Source organism: Mauremys reevesii, linkage group 1 (genome assembly GCF_016161935.1).
Source record: "Mauremys reevesii isolate NIE-2019 linkage group 1, ASM1616193v1, whole genome shotgun sequence".
NCBI lineage: Eukaryota > Metazoa > Chordata > Testudines > Geoemydidae > Mauremys > Mauremys reevesii.
Window position 1 is genome coordinate 134,079,635 of NC_052623.1, and position 24,459 is coordinate 134,104,093.

General features: G+C 39.6%; 1 protein-coding gene across 1 annotated transcript in view; it reads right to left on the bottom strand.

The window, feature by feature from the left end:
• Positions 1-24,459, bottom strand: part of ANOS1 (anosmin 1) — a 177,755-nt gene that overhangs the window by 48,585 nt on the left and 104,711 nt on the right. Inside the window, exons 4-6 of the mRNA XM_039520579.1 lie at positions 23,117-23,339; positions 17,199-17,383; positions 9,274-9,403 (exon numbers count right to left, since the gene is read on the bottom strand). Of these exons, the coding sequence (XP_039376513.1) occupies positions 9,274-9,403; positions 17,199-17,383; positions 23,117-23,339 (538 nt within the window). The remainder of the gene's footprint in view (positions 1-9,273; positions 9,404-17,198; positions 17,384-23,116; positions 23,340-24,459) is intronic.

Sequence of the window (24,459 nt, forward strand, 5' to 3'; positions counted from 1 at the left end):
AAATCCTGTGAAGACAGATTAGCAGGCTGAAGGCAATATGAATACTGTCTGTTTGGACAGTAGCAAGAAAATATTGCCTGGAGGTGGGGAATATTTCCTGAGATTATGATGTAGGTACAGAACTTCAGCTGTTATAAATTGCCATACCTCCATTTAAGTCAATGGAGTCTACTGAAATCAATGGAATTATGACAATTTTGCCAGCGGAGGATCTGTTCCATTTTATTTAAAGCTAACATATCATTACTTTGTCTAATGTCTTTACATGCAAATACTGGTACCTAATTTTATTTATAGACATTTCTATGACACTCATCACCACAACAACTGACAAAACTACCACCCTAAAAGTCCAAATATTTGGGAATCTCCGGCTTTTCTGTGATTTAAAAGGTTTTTATTTCACAGACAAAAGTCACAAGTGACAACCAATAGAGGGTAAGCCAGACATAGTGTACTGTGAACACAGATAGTGTCAGGTAAAACAAATTTCTTAAATATCAAATACAGAACTAACATTGTAATAGCCTCACCAAAGTGTTCTTCCCTAATAATGTGTTCCCCAATTATCTGATAACACCTTTTTTCGTATTCTCTCTTTTACTATTGCATTATTGAATCCAAATGTTATGCTTCTACCAGGTGCTGACAAGTCATATCATGGTTTGTACATCAAGGCAAATACTAGTGGCAAAGAAATTTTGTATCAAAATAATGCAAAAGCTTATATAGTTCTACAGAAAGAAAATACTGATTAATGTGACTATGATGCTAACCTGTTACAAGGGTAACCATATTTTCCCAAAGGGTAAACGGGACACCGGCTGGGGCTGGCCCACCACTCCCTTCTCCTCCAAACATGCTGGACTGACCCAAGCCCCCTCCCCCCCAGCCACCCGCCTGCATGGGGCCAGCACGGCCCAAGCTGCTCTCCCAAGCCCTCCCTCTCGCGCAGGGCTGGCATTGCCGCTTGCCCCTCCCTCCCCCACACATTCCTGTGTGCCCTGCTAGGGGTCACACCCCACTTTTTTGCCAAAACTGTGGATTTGTCCAGTTTGCTCTTGCCAACTGATGATCAGTTGGCAAGAGCAAGTGGTACAAATGCCCAGTTTTGCCAAAAAAGTTGGGACGGCCAGGACAGGACTTAAAAAAGGGACTGTCATGGCCAAATTGGGACATATAGTCACCCTACCTGTTACCTTATAGTTACACTTCATTAACCCCTTTTACTGATCACTTAAAATATAAATTAGATAGGTGCATTTGTCTTGATACCTCTTTGGAAGATGACACTATTTTATAATTCCAGTTTTGGAGTTTCTCAAATGCATATTTGTATTACTGTTGTTGCATAAGCATGTACTTAGCTAAGGGCACAATCAAACCTTTTGGTTGCAGAAAAACTGACATCGGTGTTTGCAACTCTTTCCTTTGTGGTGAGTACTGTAATTCAAGTAAAAAAAAAATCATCATATATACTTGAATTTGGCACACAGACCTGTCCTCGATCTGGAAATAGTTCTGGGCTAAGCAACATGACACGTAAATCACTTCTCACCCCTAGAAATGATAGCTTCATTAGGTCAAGGTTGAGGTCACCGTCACAGCACATTGGGCAAATACTGCATTTGTCTGCACCATATCTGGTCTGTGTATACCCAAAGGAGTTCAATTCCTGTGTTGCTGGTTACTCTGCCTTCACATGCAAAACTTTGTTCCCATATTCCCCAAAAGAGGAATCCTAGCTGTTTAACTACCTCCTCCCCCATATTCTGAATAGTTTTTTTAAAAATGTATTGCTATATTAATTATCTTTACTATGTTGAAAACCACCTTACCTCCAAAAGCACTTTGCAACCTTAGCAAATCAATACATACAAGCTATGCAGTGGGATCACTTCATCCATTACCGAAATGCAACCATTTCTTGGTCAAAACTTGGCAACTGCTTAATGTGTAATGAGCATAATGAATAAATGAATTGTACTGCATGTTATAGAGAAAAAAGGACACTAAAACTTGGAATTATCCTTATGAATTGTAATAATCAGAGCAAGTTTGGTTCTAATTTAGGACCTTTTTTCACTTCACATATATATATAATGGATCACCAAACACTATCTTTTAAATATTATACCTTGTAAGTCTTTACAAAACTGTTGAAGCCGCATCACAGACAAGTTTCTAGCTATTAAACAGTTCCAAGGCATATGCCGGCAGGATCCGTTTTGCCCATTGGAAATGGCACACATAAACCAGCTGTGCAACAGTATAAAAATCATTGGTCTCATAGGAGCAACAGAAAGAGTTTTATTGCTGGGAGTGGGTGTCTGTTCTGGTTTTACTAACACTCAGTAATGTATGCATGAAATCACATCCAGCATGGTACTAATGTGCTGTGAAAACAATGTTGTCTGCTTCCTTTTTCTCGGTAATTTATACTGTGTATGCTAGTAACTGCCTTCATGTGGAAGACAAAAGCCTCTAGCAGAGGGAGTGTTTTGGCTGTTTGTGTGTGTGTTTGATGACCTATAAGGCCTCTTTTTGCTTAGGAAAATAGCACGTTAGTCTAGGAATAGGCTTGAAAAATAAATGTATTACATGTCAATATTTAATGTTGATCCCTCCGGTTAACTGCAACCCCTGTTCTTGAGAGACTAAACCTCCATTATATACAAAGCTGGATTAGGTTAATACTACACAACTGGAGCCTCAAAACACTGACCCAAATGCACTTTTGTTACTTCTGTATAAGTGAATTTCATACTGTGTCACTGACTAACAAGTCATATCATTGGCACCAAGCACCTTTCAGCAGGTAACTGAACATGCACACAAGTTGGGTTTGGGCACAAGTAGCTTTCTGCAATCTTCTGCCCCCAGGCAGACACAGTCATGGAGCACATCTGAAAAAAAAACCCAAGCACACACAAAAAACAGCTGCTCCTTTTTAGCATTCTGAATATTTTATGATTGTTGTTATCTCCAATGAGGTCACTGATTACCTGAGTGCAATAAGAAATATTATTTATTATTTATATAGTGTCATAAACAAATAAGTGAGCTCATGCCTAACTATCAAGTTCCTGTCCTCAAGTCCTTACAATATAAAGGCAGCAGAGACTACAGTGTGTTATAAAATCAAACCTAATAGACTCAAAATGGTCTAGGGCAGGGGTTTCCAAACTTGGCTTGCGGCTTATTCAGAGTAAGCACCTGGCGGGCCATGAGACGCTTAGTTTACCAGAGCATGTGCAGGTATGGCCGCTCGCAGCTCCCAGTGGCCAGGAATGGCGAACTGAGGCCACTGGGAGCTGCGAGCAGCCGTACCTGTGCACGCTCAGGTAAACAAAGCATCTTGCGGCCTGCTGGGGCTTACCCTGAACAAACTACGAACCCCTGTTTTAGGGTCATTATCATTGGAATGCTTCATAGAATAAGCAATTTTTTGTTTTGTTTTGTGTTTCAAGAACAAGAAGATGGAGGACCCCAGAGGGCACTGCGATCCAGGTATATGCAGGTTGCTTGAACTCTGAAGTGGCCCCCTGGGAATCCCCAAACATGGTCCCCTAAAGCCCCTAAGTAATATTGTGCCCAACTATTGCAACCTCCAAGATGCCCTCTAGCACCACGTCATCTTCTCCATATTCAAAAGGCACCAAAAAAGAGAAGATCTACCTGCCTCCCTTCTACAAACAAAATGGTGCCTGAACCTGATGGAGCACAGGTGGCCATGGATACTGCTTCCACCCTACAGGCCACAGTTACTGAAATTCAGAGTGCACTACAGCTCTAACCAAAAGGATGGGTGAAGCAGAACACCGAATTTCTGAAGTAGAAGATAATTTCAGAGAGAACAAACTACAGATTATGAAGAACTGTTATGATATCAGGACTATTAAGACCTAACTATTGGATCTAGAAAGCCACTCACAATGATGTAACATCAGGATTCGCTAAGAGAACAGAGAAAAGTAAACCTTCCAAATTTGTCCCTAAACTATTAAACTGTTGGATCTGCCAGTAGATTTTTGGTTTGATATAGAAGGGGCACACCAGGCCATTTCCCCCAGTCAGCTCCAGGTGGTTGGCCTAGAGCATTGATTGTGAAGTTCATGAAGTTTACCACTAAGGAGCTTTTTTTGCAGAAATCCGGAGAAAAAAAGGAGCTGTTATGAGGAGAACCAGCAATTAAAATACTGCTCTTTCACGATTATGCCTGTGATGTGGTTGCAGTGAGGTCAGCTTTTAACCAAACAAAACCATTGACCGGGAAGATGGACTTGAAGTATTTTGTTAAATACATGAAAACACTCCATATTAACAGTGGTGAGAAGACAGTATCATTCAGTTCCCCTCAGGAGGCAGAAAAATGCAAGCTCTTTTCTTGCAAGAGGAGACATCTATGGAATGATCCGATTATACAGAATTTTATGTATTGCTCTCTGAGATCTTATATGACTGCTCTAAAAAAGTTGATGGGCACTGGTTCATATTGATGTTAGTTCTTGTTTTTTCTTGTTTTTTTCCCTCTCTCTCTGGAGTTGAAGAGTTAAAGGGTTATTATCAATTTACTTCTTATTGCCTTAACTCATGGGAAAGGAACTTTGGTGTAAAATTTATCATTTCATTAGTTTTATATATGTATATAAATCATTGCTTTATTAGATGGTGCTTCCTTATGGATTAATGTATCAAGATTCTATTGGTAATAAGTGATTACTATAGTAATGTTTGGGGCCCCAGGGGCTATGAGGATCTCCAAGTTTCACCTGATCCAGCAGCCCCCTCTGGGTGTCGTGTGTGTTTTTAGACTATTTACCCAGATTCTTCTTTTTTGATTGTATGGTACAAATGTGTATTTCTCTCTCCACTATCTTTTCCATGTTATTTCACTTATTTAATTTCTCTTTCTGCCACCAGCCTGTTACTGTCCCATGCTAGGAATTTCATTCCTACTCTTGTAGAATAGCTATTGGGAAGTGACACCCTATCCCTGGATTATGTAACTTCTGCTGCTTAGCTATGCAAGAACTGTATGCCACTCAGGAAATTTTGCTATTTCATTTATTCACAAAGTGACCTTATATTTTACCCAGTATATTTTAACAATGATGGCTCCGATAATTAAATGTGTCTCCTGGAATTTAAAGGATTTTAATAACCCTGTTAAAAGAGAAAAAAATACTCAATGATTAAAAAAAGAGAATGACGCCATTGCTATGTTCCAGGAGACACATCTGACAGAACATGAAGCTTGTAAACTGAATAAAGCTTGGGTAGGCCTCTCTGTTTCTTGTTTGCTTTTATTCTAAAGCTAAGGGTGTAGTCATACTAATACATAGAAAGTTTAATATTAATATTCTGAGGATAATATCTGACAGTGTGGTTAGATTTACTGTTCTCATGGCTGAAATTGACAATTCTAAAATCATCTTTGCCAATCTCCACCGGACAAACCAGGATGATCCCAAATATTTTCATGAGTGTAAATGACATAGGCCTTCATCCTATTATTATAGTTGGAGACTTTAATGAAACACTAGATCCAGTCCTTGATAAATCTTCTCCATCTCCATGTAAAACCACTAATACTCATCAGGTACTTCATACATACAGGGTTGATTTAGGCTGATTTAGACAAGATGTGAGGAGACTGGGCAATCCTATAGCCAAAGACTATAGGGTTTTGTTTTTTTCTGCAGCTAATCCAACAAATTAAATATTGGACCATTTCTTAGTGGCACAAGATAATGAATTCTGTCACTGATTCTGGCATTGGTACTATTATTATATATGACCATGCTCCTATACATATGTCTTTCTTGTGGAGGGAAACCTCAAATATTTCTTACTGGACTTGTGAATGTGGCACAGATGTTGTCATAGCCACAAAAAGTGCCAGCAGGCCTGAAAAATAATTATATAAATTCCTGAAGAGAGATACATTTGACTATGGAGTTGATCAACTAACTATTCTCTACTGCTTGCATGGCAATTCACATTTCTTTGTTGAGGGCTGCAGTTTAGCCTTGAAAATAGTTACTTGTGAGGGTTACTATAACCTTTTGAACAAGGTTGGTTATACTTTCTGCTGCTATAAAGATGCCAATTATTGTAGTTTATTCTTTAACAGAATGTAAAAACTGCTCCAGGCTTTAGCTGTCCTTGTCACAGAATTCTTAGGGCTCTTTCTGCCAACAAAACAACCAGTAATAGTAGGTTATATATGCAAGTGCTGTGGAGGTGCAGATGGGTAGGCTGCAGAAAATAGGAGGCTCCAACTATCTAAAATGTGGTCATTTTCAATGTGGGTATTTAGGGTCATATGTTCCTGGGGCTAGCACACTATGGAGTGAAGAAACATGTTAGAACTTACTACAAATCCTGCCTGAAAATGCCGTGCAAAAGCCAAAACCTCATTATTAATACGTTACATCTCTACACAATTACAGCTTCAAATTGCATCCCGGCAGACAGAATATTTGTCCAGACTAACAAAATCCAAACAAATAATTGAGGTATGGTATAAAGAAGCATGAATGTACTCAGAGAAAAGTCAACTTGTTACATTTGCTACCCCAGGAAAAAAAAAACTTCAGAAAACAGACCAAGATCACTAGTAGTTTGCTACTGACAGACATCTGCACCTTGATGAGATGGCATGACGTTGAGACCTAGTCTACACTAGAAAAGGTGTTTTGGTGCAACTATTCCATTATAGCTACACAGAAAAATCCTATGACAGATGAAGTTATACCAGCAAAAAAATGCATGTGCCAGTATAACTTATACCAGTTCAACAAGTAAAATAAGCTAAACTAGCACTTTCATGACAGTATAACTACATCTATTCTAAAAAAATTGCTGGTATAGAAATGTTGGGGAAAAAAAAACCCAATACATCCCCAACCTATACTGCAATACTGGCAAAAACTTGGGCCTTAGTCTCATGTTAGTGGATGTTCAATCACATAAGGGCCACCTGCAAAGGATCAAGACCTTAGAATAGTTATCATGAATAACATCACTTTTTCAATAGTTAAATTAATTGAGAACTTTTGACTATTATCTATCTGTTTATCCATCTGTCTAGGTATACCTAGGCCTTATCACGATAGACTCTGTGTGCATCTATAGATCCAAGGTATCCAATACATATCTTCTCCTCTTATAGGACACATAGCAGTTTGTGCTAAAAGAAAAACAGAAAAAAAAGTCTTCTTCTAGTTATTTTTTAATTTAAACTTTTTATGGGTGAACTTGGTGAACTCAAAAGGTGCCAGAACTAGAAAATGAAGCCTTATTTATTCACAGAATGGTGAGGATGGGCAGTCGCTTTGAAAACTATCTATCAATATGCTTCAATCCTGACAGGCAGAGACCAGCTTTACCAGTAATAAGGCATTCATTCTGTCCTCATACCCTTTCGCTCTGATTTATTTACCAAAATTGCCAACAATAGTACATGTCTTTGTTAACTGTGATCATGTTGGTAGCTGCTGGGCTTTATTAAACTATACTAATTCCAAACCAAAGTCCAAAAATTAAAAGGTCCATCAGCAATGGCCCACATCAGCTATTTCTTTTATACAACTACCTTTAAATTATATATAACACTGCAGAGTCCATTGGTAAAACACTGCATGAGTTATACATGCAAAAGTCCCATTTACTCTAAAGGGATTCGGAAAAGAAATTAATTAACATGCCCCCCCCCATAGCATTTTATTAAACTTCCTAATATGTTTTGTAAAATTACAATTCAAGTTAATACATCTTCAGAAAATAGTATAACAATTGAGAGTTTGTAGTAGGTTGTGTTGGGATAAGCCAGCGAATTTATTGACTTTGGACTAGGGGCCAAATTCCAGCTTGGGGGACATCATCAAGAGGCACATTAGTCAATGGGGGTAAATGGGAGCGTGACATCCTCTCCCTAGTTTTCCCAATTGACTCTCATTTTTCCATCTATCTTTCATTCCTTTTTTTAAATTACATTTCTCCTCCTCCTCTCCCCTTGGAAGCTTTTTCTCCCATTCCTCACAGTGTGTCTGTATTTCCATTATTCCTACCAAAGTTCCCATCACAGATGAGACATCTTCCTTTTCCCTATCTCCATTCCTCAATTTTCTCACACCTCTTCCCTTCATTTCTCTAATCAGGTTTAGCCCACAATATGCAGAAGAGAGGCTCTATTCCAATCCCTGAAACTAAACCTGTTCAGGAACTCTTCATGTATTTTACATGTTAGTTCTACATTTACTCTTTTATCTCACTGGGGAAAGGGATGCTATTTCTGTTGCCTGCTGAAAGCTGCTGAGCTGAGGCCAGGAAGGATCTGGACTGAGCAGTTTACCTGTGTGGTACACAGTGAGTGTCAAAGTGGCAAGTAATAAAAAAGTACACACTGAGACATAGAGTAATAGCTGATTACTGTGACCATAATTGCTTGATTATTTCTCCATGTAACATGCTGAATATTTGCTCCCACCTTCTCTATTGGAGTTCTGATACCTTCAGAATGTTGATGTTCATAACACATACAGAAATAGAAATGCATATGATTCTTGAAGTGTGCTGCATCTAACATCACTAAAGATTTGTGTCACCTATTGCTGAAATGAACAGAAAGTCTGTCTATCTTAGGGATTTATACTGCCACGCATCACCACCTGAGTGCCTTTTATATAAAAGCAAATAGAAATAACAGTCTCTAGTAGAGTTCATGAAATTTCTAGCACTTCTCCCTCTTCAGAATAAAAAGTCTGCTTGACATTTATGGTGGCAGAGACCATGTGAAGGGCATGCACAGAGAAGCAGAACTAAGTCAAATTACTGGTGCTACAATTGCTTGAACACAACCAACAAAATTATGTGATACTGTCTGTCCAGCAAATGGTAGGAATATAGTCCCTATGAAAATAACAAATATTGAAACTACTTGCAACAACATATGTTGAGATCTCAATTCTTTCATGTTTGACATTCAGTATCATGTGGCCAGGAGAACTTCAGTTCTCATACTAGCCGTGCTGAAAGAACACAAGAGAAGGTTCTTTAATTCTGAGACCCCCTTGCAAATAAAGAATCATGGCATCCTTAATCTTTAATTTATGTAATAACTTCAGTCAAATCTGGGCCATTCCTTAAGCTAATGACTAAATGCAGACAACCCACCAGTTGAAAATCTACAACAAAAATATTAAGAAGATTGGGTTGCATTCCAGGTGTAGTCAAGATGAGTGTGAGATGGAGGAAATGAATACAAACCTTTAGAGGAGCGGAAGTGCTTGCTGGGTGCTGTGAAGCCTCTTGTTCCATGCACATTAATGGCCGCCACTCGGAACTGGTACCACCTGCTGGGTCTTATGTCAGACAGTTGTACTCTCTCCTCTGTAGTCTGGTGGGAAAAATGTCATAACACACTGACTCTGTTTATTCTGAAATCTTACTATCTCACATCTTCTGACACACAGTTATCTTATTCAGAAGGGTTTTTGAGGTTGGGGACATTGGAGAAATTGTTCCATAAAATTGTGAAATCATAAGTGCTGGCAGTTTCCATGCAAACTACCGCATATTACTCTGCCAGCCCACCTTAGTCCTGAACTGCAACACACCTACAATTCTGAGCAAAGGCTTCTGACCATGCTAAACTGTACAAAACAGTGTGGATTTTTATTATTATTTTTATAAAATATCCCTCAAGTGACAAAGCTTACTTTCACTTGTGACTTAAGTGGGCAAGATTCTGGTCTCCACTGCACCTGTATGCATTCAGGGGAACTGGACGGAAATGTTTTCCAATGATAATTACTGTGGAAATCAGTTCAGGGGGAGGAAATCTCCATAAGGATCTCCTTGCAGAGATAGAGCAGGATTGTTTCCAGAAGAATAAACTTTGAGGCCTATCCAAAACCACTACAGATCCTTAGGAATGCATAGGAGTCAGACCCTTCTTTCTGTGTGGAAATGTGGCCATCCACCTGGTTCCTGAAAGTGAGGCTCCACTGTAGTCATCCTATCTGCCCCAGATATGGCTGCATCCTGGACCAATTTTTACAGAGGATCTTCATAGACTCACAGATTATAAGGTCAGAAAGGACCATTGAAATCATCTAATCTGATCTCCTGCTTAACACACACCATAGAAATTCCTTGAATTAATTCTAGTTTGAATACAGAAGCGGAACGGATTTTTGTAAGTTGGGTTTGCACAACCCGGGGAGCATCTGTAGACCACATCCTTTGGAAAAACATCCAATCTTGATTTAAAAATTTCCAGTGATGGAGAATTCACCATAACCCTTGATAAGTTGTTCAAATGATTAATTGCCCTTAAAATATACCTTTATTCTTAAAAAGTTTGCACCTTATTTCAAGTCTAGCTTCAACTTCCAGCCATTGGATCTTGTTATATCTTTGTCTGCTAGAGTGAAGAGAGCTCTATAATCACATTTCTATCCCCTACATGGCTATTTATTACCATGATCAAGTCACCTCTTAACCTCTTAGATAAGATACATTGATTGAGCTCCTTGTGTCTTTCACTATAAGGCATGTTTTCCTATCCTTTAATCATTCTCATGGCTATTTTCTGAACCCTTTATAATTTTTCAAGAATTGTCAGCACCAGAACTGGATACAGTATTCCAGCAGTGGTCGCACCAGTGCCAAATACTAGGGTAAAATAACCTCTCTACTGCTACTAAAGATTCCCCTATTTATTCATCCAAGGATTGCATTAGTCCTTTTGGCCCCAGTGTAGCATTGGAAGCTCATGTTCAGCTGATCATACACTATGACTCCCAAGTCTTTTTCATAGTCACTCTTTCCCTGGATGGAGTCCCTCATCATGTAAGTATGGCCTGCATTCTCTATGTCTAGACCTATACATTTACATTCGACCGTACTGAAACATACACTGTTTGCTTGCCCCCAACTTACCAAACAATACGTATTGCTCTGTGTCAGTGACCTCTCCTCTTCACTATTTACCACTCCCCCAATCTTTGTGTTATTTGCAAACTCTCAGTTATGGGGTTTTTTTCCAGGTCATTGATAAAAACGTTGAAGAGTATAGGGCGAAGAAGTGATCCCTATCAGATCCACCTAGAAACACCCATTCAATGATGATTCCTTGTTTACATTTACATTTTGAGACCTATCTTTTGGCCAGTTTTTAATCCACTTAATGCATGCTGTTTTGAATTTGTATCATTCTAGTTTCTTAATCAAAATGTGTGGTGCCAAATCAAATGCCTTGTAGAAATCTTACATCAACACTATTGCCTTTGTCAACCAAACTTGTAAACTAATAAAAAAGGGATATCAAATTAGTTTGACAAGATCTATTTCCCATTAATCATTCTTCCGAGTATCAGATCCATTGCTGAATTACTGTGAAACCTGTGATGGCAAGTGCCCCGGAGGAGGCAAATTCTGTGTGTGTTTGCTCCACATCTCCTCCAGCTTCATACATTCTGAGGCCAGAATGGAACATTGTGATCATCTGGTCTGGCCTCCCGTGTAACACAGGCCAAAGAACCTCCAAAATAATTCCTAGAACAGCGGTTTTCAAACTTTTTGAGCTGCTTTGAGTTACAATTTTTAGGTGCACCTCGCCCAACCCATACAAAAATAGACAAAATACCTTCCCTTCCCAACTCGGGTTTCCAGGGTGTAGGAAGGTGGGTGTGACGGTCTCTGGGTGCAGAGCCAAAGCTGGATGTGGACGCTGCCAGGAGCAGAAATCGGTGTAGCCACAGTGGATGTTGACATCCACAGGCTAGGTGGCCTGCTGAGTAAGTCAGAGGGTGGATATGGTGCTCCCGCCCCACCGCGCAGGGCTGGTCCCATCCCTGCCTGGGATTGCCATGTGCCCCACAGTTTGAAAACCTGTGTCCTAGAGCAGATCTTTTAGAAAATCTTTCAGTCTTGATTTAAAAATTGTCAGTAAGGGAGAATCCACCACGACTATTGGTAAATTGTCCCAGTGGTTAACTACACTCGCTGTTTAAAATGAACACCTTATTTCCAGTCTGAATTTGTCTAGCTTCAAATTGCAGCCATTGGATAATGTTATACCTTTTTCTGTTCACCTGAAGGGCCCATTATTACATATTTGTTCCTCATGTCAATACTCTATAAGGAATAAATGAACCAGTTGTGCTACACACTGCCTCATATAGATACTCCTGATGTCTGTGAATGTCCCAGGCCTAGTGAGCCAGCCTGAACTTTTGAGAGATGCTCTGTCTATCCAGCAAAATTATTTTTAGATCACTGATTGCTTAAGTTTTCAGGTGCTGCCTGTAACCAAACCTGGTAAGAGGCTACGGTCATGGAAATTGAGATATTTGGTGTTGGGGGTGCGGAATTCAGTAATTCAGCAATGGATCTGATACTCGGAAGATTGCCTTCTTGCCTGCCTCTCCAGTTTCTGTTTTAAGCTATTGTGGTTGTGGTACACTCCCAGCTCAGCCAGCTGCTGCTGTTACCAGCTCTTCTTCCTCCATCTGCACAAATCTAGGACTCCCTTCTTAACTACTGCAGCCTATGTGGGGACTACAGACCTTTCCCTTCATAGTCTTCCTCTGCATCTTCTTCCCTCCATGATCTGCTTCTTTATTATGTAGAGAGGGACTGAATTATTCAATCAAATGAGCACCCTGAGGGCTAGAACATAGTTGAACTGGCCTTTAATAATGTCTTAGTTTTATAGAGCCCAAAGGTGTGCCATTATTTCACAGGAGACAGAGAAAGACATAGTTACTGACCCAAAAGCTTAGACTCTAAATAGAGGCACAAGGAAAGGGAGTAACAGTAGGAAAGAGATGTGGGTTACAACCAGTGGAAATCAGTGGGTTATTCAAGATTTACACCGGTGTAACTAGGATCAGAGATTGGACCAGTGTCTCTAGAGGTAATACATTAGAGGCAACACTGTTTAGGTGTTTATTTTTTAAATGTTCTGGTGAATTGAGTGGTTATAATAAGACAGGCATAGTACAGGCAGACATAGCACAAAATTTCTCAGTTTCTCAGCCAAGACTTCCTGGCCCTGACCAATAACGGTCCTGCTATTCCAATCTAGGAATGTTTCAAATGAAGAATACTAATTGTGCCATCACTGTGTAGTGATTATGAGAAATAGAGAAACTGTCTAGGCTGAGACTGCCAACCTCATTCTAATTTGTGACCTGACCGCAGACCTACTCCTCTTCCCATTGGTTTCAGTGGCAAAACTCCTATTAGGTGGCCTGTTGCAAATTATATACAGTATATGTAACTGGAGCTTGAGAGGTATGATGTTGGAGCACTAAACAACTGAACCATTCAGCAACCCTTCACCATTTCAACAAACTGTAACAAAATGTTAAATGCTTATGGGATATTTTATATCAATTTAATGGTAAGTTGCATTTAAAAAAAAATCATATTAACTGTGTTTGGAGCTCAGATCATAATATTCAGCATCATTTTAACAGATGTCCTATATATTAGGTAAATAAAATAGCATGCGGTACAATATTAAATATTGTTTGGCTGAACTTCATTACACACCTGCAACACTACCAGTGTATATAAGAGACCATTAAACAACAATGATCCTAACGCTAATATTATATTGGAGCTGTCACCCCTTAACCTTCTCTTTGTGAAGCTAATTAGATTGATCTCCTTGAGTCTATCACTATAAAGCAAGTTTGCTATTCATATGGTATTGTCCTGCAATACCTAAGTGCAGATGGTTAAATTGTGAAAATGAATAGTATAAGGTACGTTAACACATGTATGACATTGTACAATATATTTTATATGGTAATTGATCCCTGAGCATCACTTTGGTGTATTGTGTCAATCTTCTACACATCTGACATAATATATTTTGCCAAAAAGTATGTAGAATGACATATTCTACTGCGGCAGTTTTAGAATGGTACTAGGAAAAATATATTAAAAATATTAAAGAAAATAAAGCTCCTATATTAGTGCAATGACCAATTTGCATATGTTAAATAAAGTAATTCAACTTTTTTGTCTGTTTGTTACACACATTGTGTGCTAATGGTTTGTAAAATGTCTTTTTTTTAAAAGACCAGTTTTTTTTTTAAATAAGTATCACACAAAACCATATGCAAAAGCAGACAACCTACATTTTCAAAATTAACTTTTGCAAAATTAAACTAAGAATACACTCAAGGCAACAAGATACAATATATACAAATTAACTGTGATGCTGAGACTTTCTACAACAGCCTTGAACAAATGTTGGGGAACCCAAACTCTAGAGAAACATAACTCAGAACTGATAGACCCTCCATTATCTTTGGTCCACTAGTAAAAATCATGACAATAAACAGATTTTTAATTAGCCAGGAGAAATATTGTGAAACTGTTTTTTAATAATGTGGAAGCAGTTATCCCACACACTTTACTGCCACAGGCATACACAAGTCCGGATCCTTGGCTATTGCCTCAGTGACCTTCCATGTGCATTGAACATATCTGCCTCACCCCATCAAACCTGAGCTCCAAAAAGGATACCTCAACAAGCAGCAGCACTCACCACAACTTTGGACTAGAGGAAAGAGTGCTGGGCTGGGAGCCAGGAAGAGACCATGAATTCTGAGCTTTTCCACTGACTCGTGTAAATATCTCTGTTCACTTCACCATCCAGATTATTGATCAAGGCTTCACACCCCAAATTTAGGAGGCAGACAAATATAATTCCTTCATTTTATAGCTAGGGTAAACCTAGGGCTGCACATAATCACTTCAGGTAGGATTAGGAATTTAACCCTGTCTCTAATATGACAAACCAAACTCTCATCCACTCAACCACATTGCCTTTCAGAACAAACGAGTTAAATTTGTGTAATTGGTTGTGCTGTCTATAACTACTAGCCCATGTTCACCTCCAGAGCCAGGCATTATGACTCTCAATAATCTACTGTGACCTAGCAAACACTTGCATAAGCTACGTGCAATGTGGTCCACATAGTGATGATAGGCTGTGATCCTCTATCAGCTACTCTTCTAGTTCAAGTGGTAAAATTCTATGCTGTGGTTATGGAAGCTCTGGGATCTATATGTTTCCACATCATGGAATTTCTGGTTTTTGAGAATGTTACAGTATCCCTCTGTCATTTATTTTACAAGATTAACAGTAAATGAAGCTGAAAGTTGTAAGAAGAGGAAGGGAGTTGCTTTGTTAAGGTACTACATTGGGATTGAGACGAGCTGGGTTCTATTCTCTGCCATCAGGGGCGGCTCCAGGCCCCAGCACGCCAAGCACATGCTTGGGGCGGCATGCCGCTGGGGGCGCTCTGCCGGTCGCCGGGAGGGCAGCAGGCGTCTCCAGTGGACCTCCTGCAGGCGTTCCTGCGGCAGGTCCACCAAAGCCGCGGGACCAGCGGACTGCAGGACCAGCAGACCCTCCGCAGACACGCCTGTGGAAGGTTCACCGGAGCCGCCTGCCGCCCTCCCAGTGACCGGCAGAGTGCCCCCCGTGGCATGCTGCCCTGCTTGGGGCGGCGAAATGTCTAGAGCCACCCCTGTCTGCCATAGACTTCTCCTGTGACATTGGGCAAGGCTCTGTTATAGTGCATGTGCACAAAAGTGCCAGATGAAGGCTGCACAGGTAGTGTTCATTCTGGCACTTACTAATTTTTTAGTGCTTGACTTTACAGTCCCAATGTTCTTTAATTGAGCTTATTCATATGTAACCTCAGTGGAGAATGTATTCAGGTCATTACAGAACTTAAACTCCTGGCTCTACTTTGTGGACTTTATTTTTTCTCCCCCCTTGCTACCTGCTGCTAAGACATTTCTTAGACATTTCTAAGACAGCTCTTTTTAAAATCACCATTTTGCTTTCCTTGCCAGCAAGGATGCGGGTGCAGCGGTTAAGATAAACTGCTGGAGTTCTGCCATACAGATGGGCTGTCAGCATGACTGAAACTAGGAAGGAACTAAGGGCTGGTCTACACTGGGGGGGGAATCGATCTAAGATACGCAACTTCAGCTACGTGAATAGCATAGCTGAAGTCGAAGTATCTCAGATCGATTTACCTTGCGTCCTCACGGCGCGGGATCGACGTCCGCGGCTCCCCCGTCGACTCCGCTACCACCGTTCGTGCTGGTGGAGTTCCGGAGTTGACGGGGAGCGTGTTCGGGGATCGATATATGGTGTCTAGATGATCCCCAAGAAATCGATCGCTACCCGCCGATAAGGCGGGTAGTCTGGACGTACCCTACGAGAAAATTTATTCTCTGTTGGCTGCTTCTCATTAAAAAGTGTTTGTATATGAATTTTACATATACAGTATGGATTGCTATAAGAGAAACTACAATTTAAAGTAAGCAGACCAACAAATGTATGTTTTATTCTTTCTTCCGCTTTTTTATTTTATTTGTAAAGACAATTGGCTTTTATACCAACTAATTTTCTACTGTTTTGATTAGAGCCAAACGCTATCACTCTATGTTATTTTGGGCCCCGCTGGCTTCAGAAGGGGCTGGCTCTGTCATATGCATCCAGTGGCAAAATTTGGTACCTAAGCCTGAATTTTCAAAAGTGACTCATGAGTATGGATACCTTTGTTTTTAAATGCCACACTTGACACATCTTAAAGGGACCTGATTTCTAGACTGTACTGACCATACACCCCCTGAAAATTAGGAGCCTGTTAGGCATATTAAGATGAACATTTAAATATTGAGACACCCAAACTGACTCATCATATTTGAAAATATAAATTGAAAAGTTTTTTTTAGGAGAAGCCTTTTACATTTTTGCTGGTATACTCATAGTAACAGCTTTTTCGCCACCTTGTCACCTTCTACTTGTATAAAGTGCTAAAACTGTAGCATTTGGTATTATTATATTAATACTAAAAGTAATATGACTGAGAAAAATGAAGTTACTCTCCCATGAAAAAAACTCGACAGAAAACCATGTCTTATGGTGCATAGAGAATTAGACTGGAAGTCAGGAAACCTGGCTTCTATTCCCAGTTCTGCCTCTAGCATGCTGGGTGACCATGGGCAAGTCACTTAAACTGTCTGCGCCTCCATCTCCCCACCTGTAAAATGGGACTAATGGTACTGACCTCCTCTGTAAAAGTACTTCGAGGTCTATTCATAAAATTGCTATACAAGAGCTAGGGATTATTATACAAATGACTAACCTGTGCCACCGTTTGCCAGCTGGTAGCATCATCTTCACTGGGATGGATTCCATAATTCCATCTCCTCTGCACCACATAGATCACAGGCTCAATTGAAATATTGAATTTTGAAGACCACTTAACCTCCAGTTGTCCAGACTGAAGTTCTGTGAATCTTAATTCTTTCCTGGGTTTCAATGGAACACCTGAAATAGGAGCGTACAGACAAAATGTTAAGATGTTTAAAAACAGGGTATATATGTGTAAGCAAATGTAGGAAGTGTTGTCGGACAGTTAAGAGGGAAATGGCTGGACAGACTGAAATAAGTTAAGGAGTTTAACATGCATAAGGCATGGAACTTTCCAAAGTGTTCAGAGTTGGCTTAACTCTGTTCTCACTAAACTCAATGGTAAAACTCATCTTAGGCTTTGGCTACACTTGCATTTCAAAGCGCTGCCGCGGCAGCGCTCCCGCGGCAGCGCTTTGAAGCGCTAAGTGTAGTCAAAGCCCCAGCGCTGGGAGAAAACTCTCCCAGCGCTGTCCGTACTCCAGCTCCCTGTGGGGAATAACGGACAGCGCTGGGAGCCGCGCTCCCAGCGCTGGGGCTTTCACTACACTGGCGCTTTGTAGCGCCACAATTTGCAGCGCTGCAGAGGGTGTGTTTTCACACCCTGCTGCAGCGCTGCAAATTTGCAAGTGTAGCCAAGCCCTTAAAGTTAGTAAAGTTAATCCCAAATGCATTTGAAAATCCCACCCTACTTCATTATTTCCTTTATCAACCACTACACTACAATCTATTGAAATTGCCTTTTAAAAGTTTACAGCAATCACTCACCACATGCTGATAGAGTATTATGTTCTCTCTGCAGTTTTGTCATCATGACTATAACACCTCTTTGCAACATTTATAACAGACTGGGGGAAAGAATTACTTTCTAGAGCTGGTCTCTTTTGATTAAATCAGCAAATCAAGTTGTTAGTTGCATTTCTATGGATACTCTTTTGGAACTCATCTATTTCAGTATCTAGCACTCTCTTACTTCAGATCAAGTCACAAATAAAACTTCTGCATTGACATTTAAACCCTCCTATCAACTTTTCCTTATGTATTTTAATTATGTTGTGACTTTAATAAAGCTCTACACAGCTGCCAGGGTTCACTGTGTGGATTGGTGCCACAGATTGAAATTTAAATATGTTTCTACCCTAAGTATTCATGCACAGATGACTCCAAGAAATGACAAATAGTTTTAATATTAAGAGCTCAATACTTTTACATTAGGATTGTATCAAACGAGGGGTGTAAAAACAGCAAAACATAAGTCCCACTGAAGTCAGAGTTTTGCCACTGCCATCAATGGAGAGCAAGGATTTGGTTCAAAGAGCACATATAAATCAGGGCTCAGATGTTTTTTTCTCCATATACAGAACTGATATTACTGTATAATGGGAGCATCTGTGTCTTCTTAGCAAATCCAAAACTGCCAGTGTGTAAACATAAATTATCAGAACTTTGATCCACTTATCTCTGTTTACCAAAGATTTAAATGAGGAATATCTGAGGTTTACTTGTTCCAACTCCTTCACTTCCTTAGTTCAACAAACTGCCTTTTGCAGAGCTTTATAAACAGACCTTTCCCAATTACATAATCTGCTACAGTAAATAAATGCAAATACTGTAGTAACCTAAAAGCATCATGAGGAAAATTCAGCATCCAAATCCTGTTACCACATAGGTTTAAATCCTGGATATCATTCAACAGCCAGAAGTCATAATCTAATGTAATGAGCATCATGAAATATGTCAGTTCAAATGTCTATATTTTCAAATCCCTCTTTAATTATGATGTACAATAATCCTACAATTTGCATGTTAAGAAATCTTCCATCTGCTTTGCATTAGGGTCAGTTGGATTCACTTGATTGGAAGTAACTCAACCTCTCTGGTGTATGTAATTGTGTGCAGATGGATCTCAGCCGCACAAACAACTAGAGCATAGCACAAGTGCATTTTAGAGTTCTTTTGTGAAACCAGCATCATCAGTTTCATATCCAGATGTGTGGATGCAATTACTTCTCATTGTGCTTTTTATTATGTAAATGGTCAGTCACTTTAACCATTCTTGAATAAATTAGTCTTCTGAAATCCAGTGTTCCAGTGTGGAATTCAGTACATGTCTTGTCTTATATGTGGAATGCCAGAGTCCAGGAAATGTGTTACCAAAGGTGTTTTTCAACTAATACCTATGTATCTGTGCCAGGCAAAGTAAATATATAAAGATCAGATGTAAGAAAGCATAATTATAACTCAGATGTAAGAGTAACCTAATACCTGAGGGTTGTGGGGTGGGTGGAGGAGAGTTCAAAATATATGGATAATTGTGTAAATGGAATAATTTCAGACAATAACATTCAATTTAAATTTGTGACCATCCTGTCTGAGTTGATGGCTCACTGGAGGTTTTTTAAACATACCCAAAAAGTTGAAGGTACCATGTAAATGATTAATAATACTCTTTGGCAAAAAGGATAGGCTTAGTGTTAAATACAGTGGGCCACAATATTTGCTGGCCTAACTCCACTTATTTGAGTAACATCAGCAGAGAATTTGACCCAATACCTATAAATTCTCAGAGCAGTGTTATGGCAAACTTAACAAAAGAAAAGAGAAAAATACACAAATTCACACCATTTGACCATTACAGAGGACTTAATCCTGCAAGCAGTTTTGACAACACGTCATACAATGATCTTCTATGGGACTCAAGTTATACTCATGGGAATACTTGTTTGCACATTGGAGTCAATCTTCAGGGAAGTATTGGAAGGACTGACACCTATCAGAGTCAAAGTTGGGGTGATCCCTTTTAAGCTTTTTAGCATGAGTGTAGGTTCTTCTATTGTTTTTAATGTTCTCTCTAATGGTTTCACCTTAAGAACAAGTGTTCTTGCTTAGAAAGGGCAGTGTGGTAACTTACAACTGCTGGCCATTATGCTACTCATAAGCCTTAGAAGACTAATCAAAATGCAGATGCTGGCCCATGCAGGCAGTCTTGCTTGTTTGCAATAACACAGTGTGGGCAGGAAACTATATGGTTTGGAAATAGCCCGGTCAGGAGGGAGAGAGATGTGAGTCTCTACCCAAGACAGGTAACAGCTGGGATCCAGAAGCCTAAAAGTGGGTGCCCTTGCTGGACCATGGAGAGGAAATACAGGTACAGTTGCCCTGAACTGTGACAGCATATTAAATTAACTAAAAGTTTTCATTAAATTTGTCTGTGTATTACCAATCTCCAAAGCTTGATCAACTGCGAAACTATAGCAACTTGCATAGGGCTAGTCTACACTAGAAGTGTTACAGTAGCACTGATGCAGCTGTGCTTCTCTGGCGCAACTGGAGAGGACAATCTATGCCAACAGGAAAGCTCTCTCCCATTGGCACAATAAATCCACCTCCATGAGAAGCAGTAGCTATGTCGGCAGAAGCTCTCCTGCTGACACAGCACCATCCACACTGGTGCTTAGATCAATGTAACTTACATCGCTCAGGTAGCGTGGTTTATTCACATCCCTGAGCAACATAAGTTATACTAACATAACCTATGATGTAGACAAGCCCATAGACTCTCTTAGCTTCAATCTGAGTTCATTTTCTGGCTATGAGTGCTGTCAAAAGGATTACCATGAGTATTAGATTTGTTCACTAGATCTTAGTCACGCTTGCCAATTTTGCTCTTCCTAGTGGCAGGGAGGTCATTTGTCCTTGGAGAAAATGAAAAGCAAGCCTGCCCAGGTCCATCTTGTTCCTTGTTGTAGGAAGACAATTTGAAGGGCTAATTATCTGAATTCATCATCTGAGAAAGCAGAAGAGCATTGGTTCTGCCCTTCCTGTGTAACACAAGCAAATACCTACTGAAGATAACTGATAAGATGTTGGAGCAGAATGTTAGTGCTACAGGTATATAATTAGACCAAACTTCTCCTTTTGCATTCATTCAGAATATCACACCCTATGTATGCTTTGTCCCCTACACACATCCCTTTAATTTAACCTGCACCCCACCCCACCACACCCTGCTCCACACATGACCCAGTTATAAAATACATTTGAATGCCCTCAGTTAAACTTACTATATAACGTCACATTTGAGGTTTGGTCCTGTAAGCTTCTGCTCCCATGGAATACAGATACTCTGTTACTTTAGCACCCCTTTTTGGTGATTTGCAGCAAAAAGAATATGAATGGCCTAATGAAATAGTTCATTTTTAATAATCTTTTGCACATTAATATGTGATGTTATAATAATGTATTAAAGTCTTGTAATTATATAAGGCCTGATTCACAGACCATTGAAACCAGTGGAAGTCTTTCCATTGACTTCAATGAGCTTTGGATCAAGCTCTTATTGCAGGTCATCCCAAAGCACTTTACATACAGTGCCTTTCTAGGTTCCAGGTTTACTGTGCCTTGGTAACTTTCTGATCAAATTTGCTCTTTTTATGTAAGTAAATCAAAAGAGTTTTCTAACTGCTAACCCTATCTGGGTTTAGAAAGTCAAGATAGATAGACTTGGGTAGTGTTAACAGTGCTAACAGACATATACACTTCTGTTATTTTCTTATTTTCTCACTAAAGTAAGGGGAAGTGACTTTTAATATACACACAAACCAAGTCTGTGGGGTGAGAAAGTGCCTTTTATACAATCACTTTTCAATATTAGATTCACACTTTAAGAATATTTAAGTGAACAAAAGTTATTGTTAACAAATTAAAATCAGGAGTTACTCTTAGAGCCAATCATTCCATAAATTATAGTACCTTATTTGTTGCATGACGAGGAAAACTTTCTTCTCAGAATTTCAAGACTTCAATCAAAGCAATTAAAAACATTTTAATAGAACTTGTTTCCTCAGCTTCTTCAAGTATTGAAATACTGCCTACATGTATTTTGTTAGTATTTTCTAACTGCTTTATCTGCAAGACATCAAGGCCATTGTTTCAGAATATAGCACTCATTTGCTCTCCGGTTGGATTATCTCTCACTGTGTACTTGGTAGTGTGACCCACTTGATTCTTATTAACAAAGATTATATCTGATTTAAGTGATTTCAACTGTTTACCTTTAAACATTTTCATTGTTCAAATTGTTCTTCTCATCTGTGTAAAATTAAGTGACACTTTACATAGATGGGCCAATTTGTTCTGCTTATGATTCAGATTCACTGTGGCCTCCTCGCTGTGGTTCACTGACACCTTGTTAGGGATTCCACGAGGGAATTATAGAAGTGTAGGATTGGAAGAGACCTCAATAGGTCATCTAGTCCAGTCCCCTCCACTCAAGGCAGGACTACATCATAACTGGACCAGTGATTCTCAACCTTTCCAGACTACTGAACCCCTTTCAGGAGTCTGATTTGTCTTGCGTACCCCCAAGTTTCACCTCACTTAAAAACTACTTGCTTACAAAATCAGACATAAAAATAAAAAAGTGTTGCAGCCACATTATTACTGAAAAATGGCTTGCTTTCTCATTTTACCATATAATTATAAAATAAATCAACCGGAATATAAATACTGTACTTACATTTCAGTGTATAGCATATAGAGCAGTATAAACAAGTCATGAAATGTTAGTTTGTACTGACTTTGCTGGTGCTTTTTCTGTAGCCTGTTGTAAAACTAGGCTAATAGCTAGACGAGTTGTACCCCTGGTTGAGAACTAGACCATTCGTGACAGGTGTTTGTCTAATCTGTTGTTAAAAACCTCCAGTGACAAGGAACAATTTACAGTTACAATTATATCCTCACAATCACCTCTCTCACTCTCTCTCATACACACACATACTTCCCTATAAACTTAAAGGTCTTGTTTTTCAGGCAGCTTTATTACAGGCTAAAACACTTAGCACACTAAAAGTGCCTCCTAATGATCTCTACCTTTGTACAGATTTTTTGGTACTTGACATGTATGTCCACATCCATTGGAGCAGCATTTCTTCACCCCAGAACATTCACTGTCAGCCTCACAGCTTTCAACGCAGGCAGCCGCAAAACCGCTGGCCTTCTCAGGCGCTGGGCAGTCTCCTTGCTTCACTGACAGGATATACTTGAGGAATTCACAGCTAGTTAGGCATTCATAGTTCTTCTTGGGGAAAAGAGGCTAAAGGGAACATGAAATAATTGTACAAGTCTTCAGTGGAAAAAAAAATAGCGCTGAAAGTTTTCCAAGACCTTTGGAAAGAAAATTCAAATGTTCAGCTATTGCAAGACTACCCCTGAGGATTTACATATCCATTAGCTTCTAAACAAAGCTTGCAGAGTACAGAATGGTGAATTCCCTCAAACAAGACCACTGTCTTTTATGGAATTAAATTGTTTTTATCTGCCAGCTTTTCTCTTGTTTTCCTCATATTAGCTGACTATGAAGTTGCTTCATGACAGATTGAAAACATTCACAAAACAAAGGGAAAGGGTTGTCTGGACAGTCCTTTTTGGAACTATTCTGCATTTTTTCCTTTGTATTTCAAGGCACTTTAACTCTAGTATATTGCATAGCAGTGGTGCAGGAACTAGGGATGCTGGGAGTGCTGCCACACACCCCTGCCTTGAAGTAGTAATAGCAAACACCAAATACATTGTTTCCATCATCAGCACCCCACTATAAAAATCATTCCAGCACCCCTGCTGCATAGTGCAACCTAGGGTGACCAGATGTTCCGATTTTATAGGGACAGTCCCAATTTTGGGGTCTTTTTCTCATATAGGCACCTATTACCCCCACCCCCGTCCCGATTTTTCACACTTGCTGTCTGGTCACCCTGGTGCCACTCCAAGTCACACAGACAAAATGTACTAGTAATATTTTCATTAGGTTGTTGAATCATATTGATGTGAGGGGACTTACCAACATCTTTATGCTAATGTCATTTTTTTTAAAGAAGAGATTTTTTTTCAATGATCAGTTAATTCTATTTCTGTGAAAAAATAGGTTCCAGTTCTCTGGAAAGCTACAAAATGTTAAAAGGTATGTACCATCGTAGTTCCAATAATGGGCTTGTGGAGTTCATTTAAAGTTGCTTCTAAAAGTATTATGAATTTTCTCAGAGAATGATTTTGGAGCCCTATTCTACAAACCCCTACTCTTGTGAGTAACTCTTCCTCACACTGCTAGTCCCACTGTTTCAGTGGATTCCTCACATGAGTAAGAAATGCTGAATCGGGCCCTTATTTCCCAGTAGACACTTTGCAAACTTTGAAGTTAAAATTTTGCTTCCAAATAT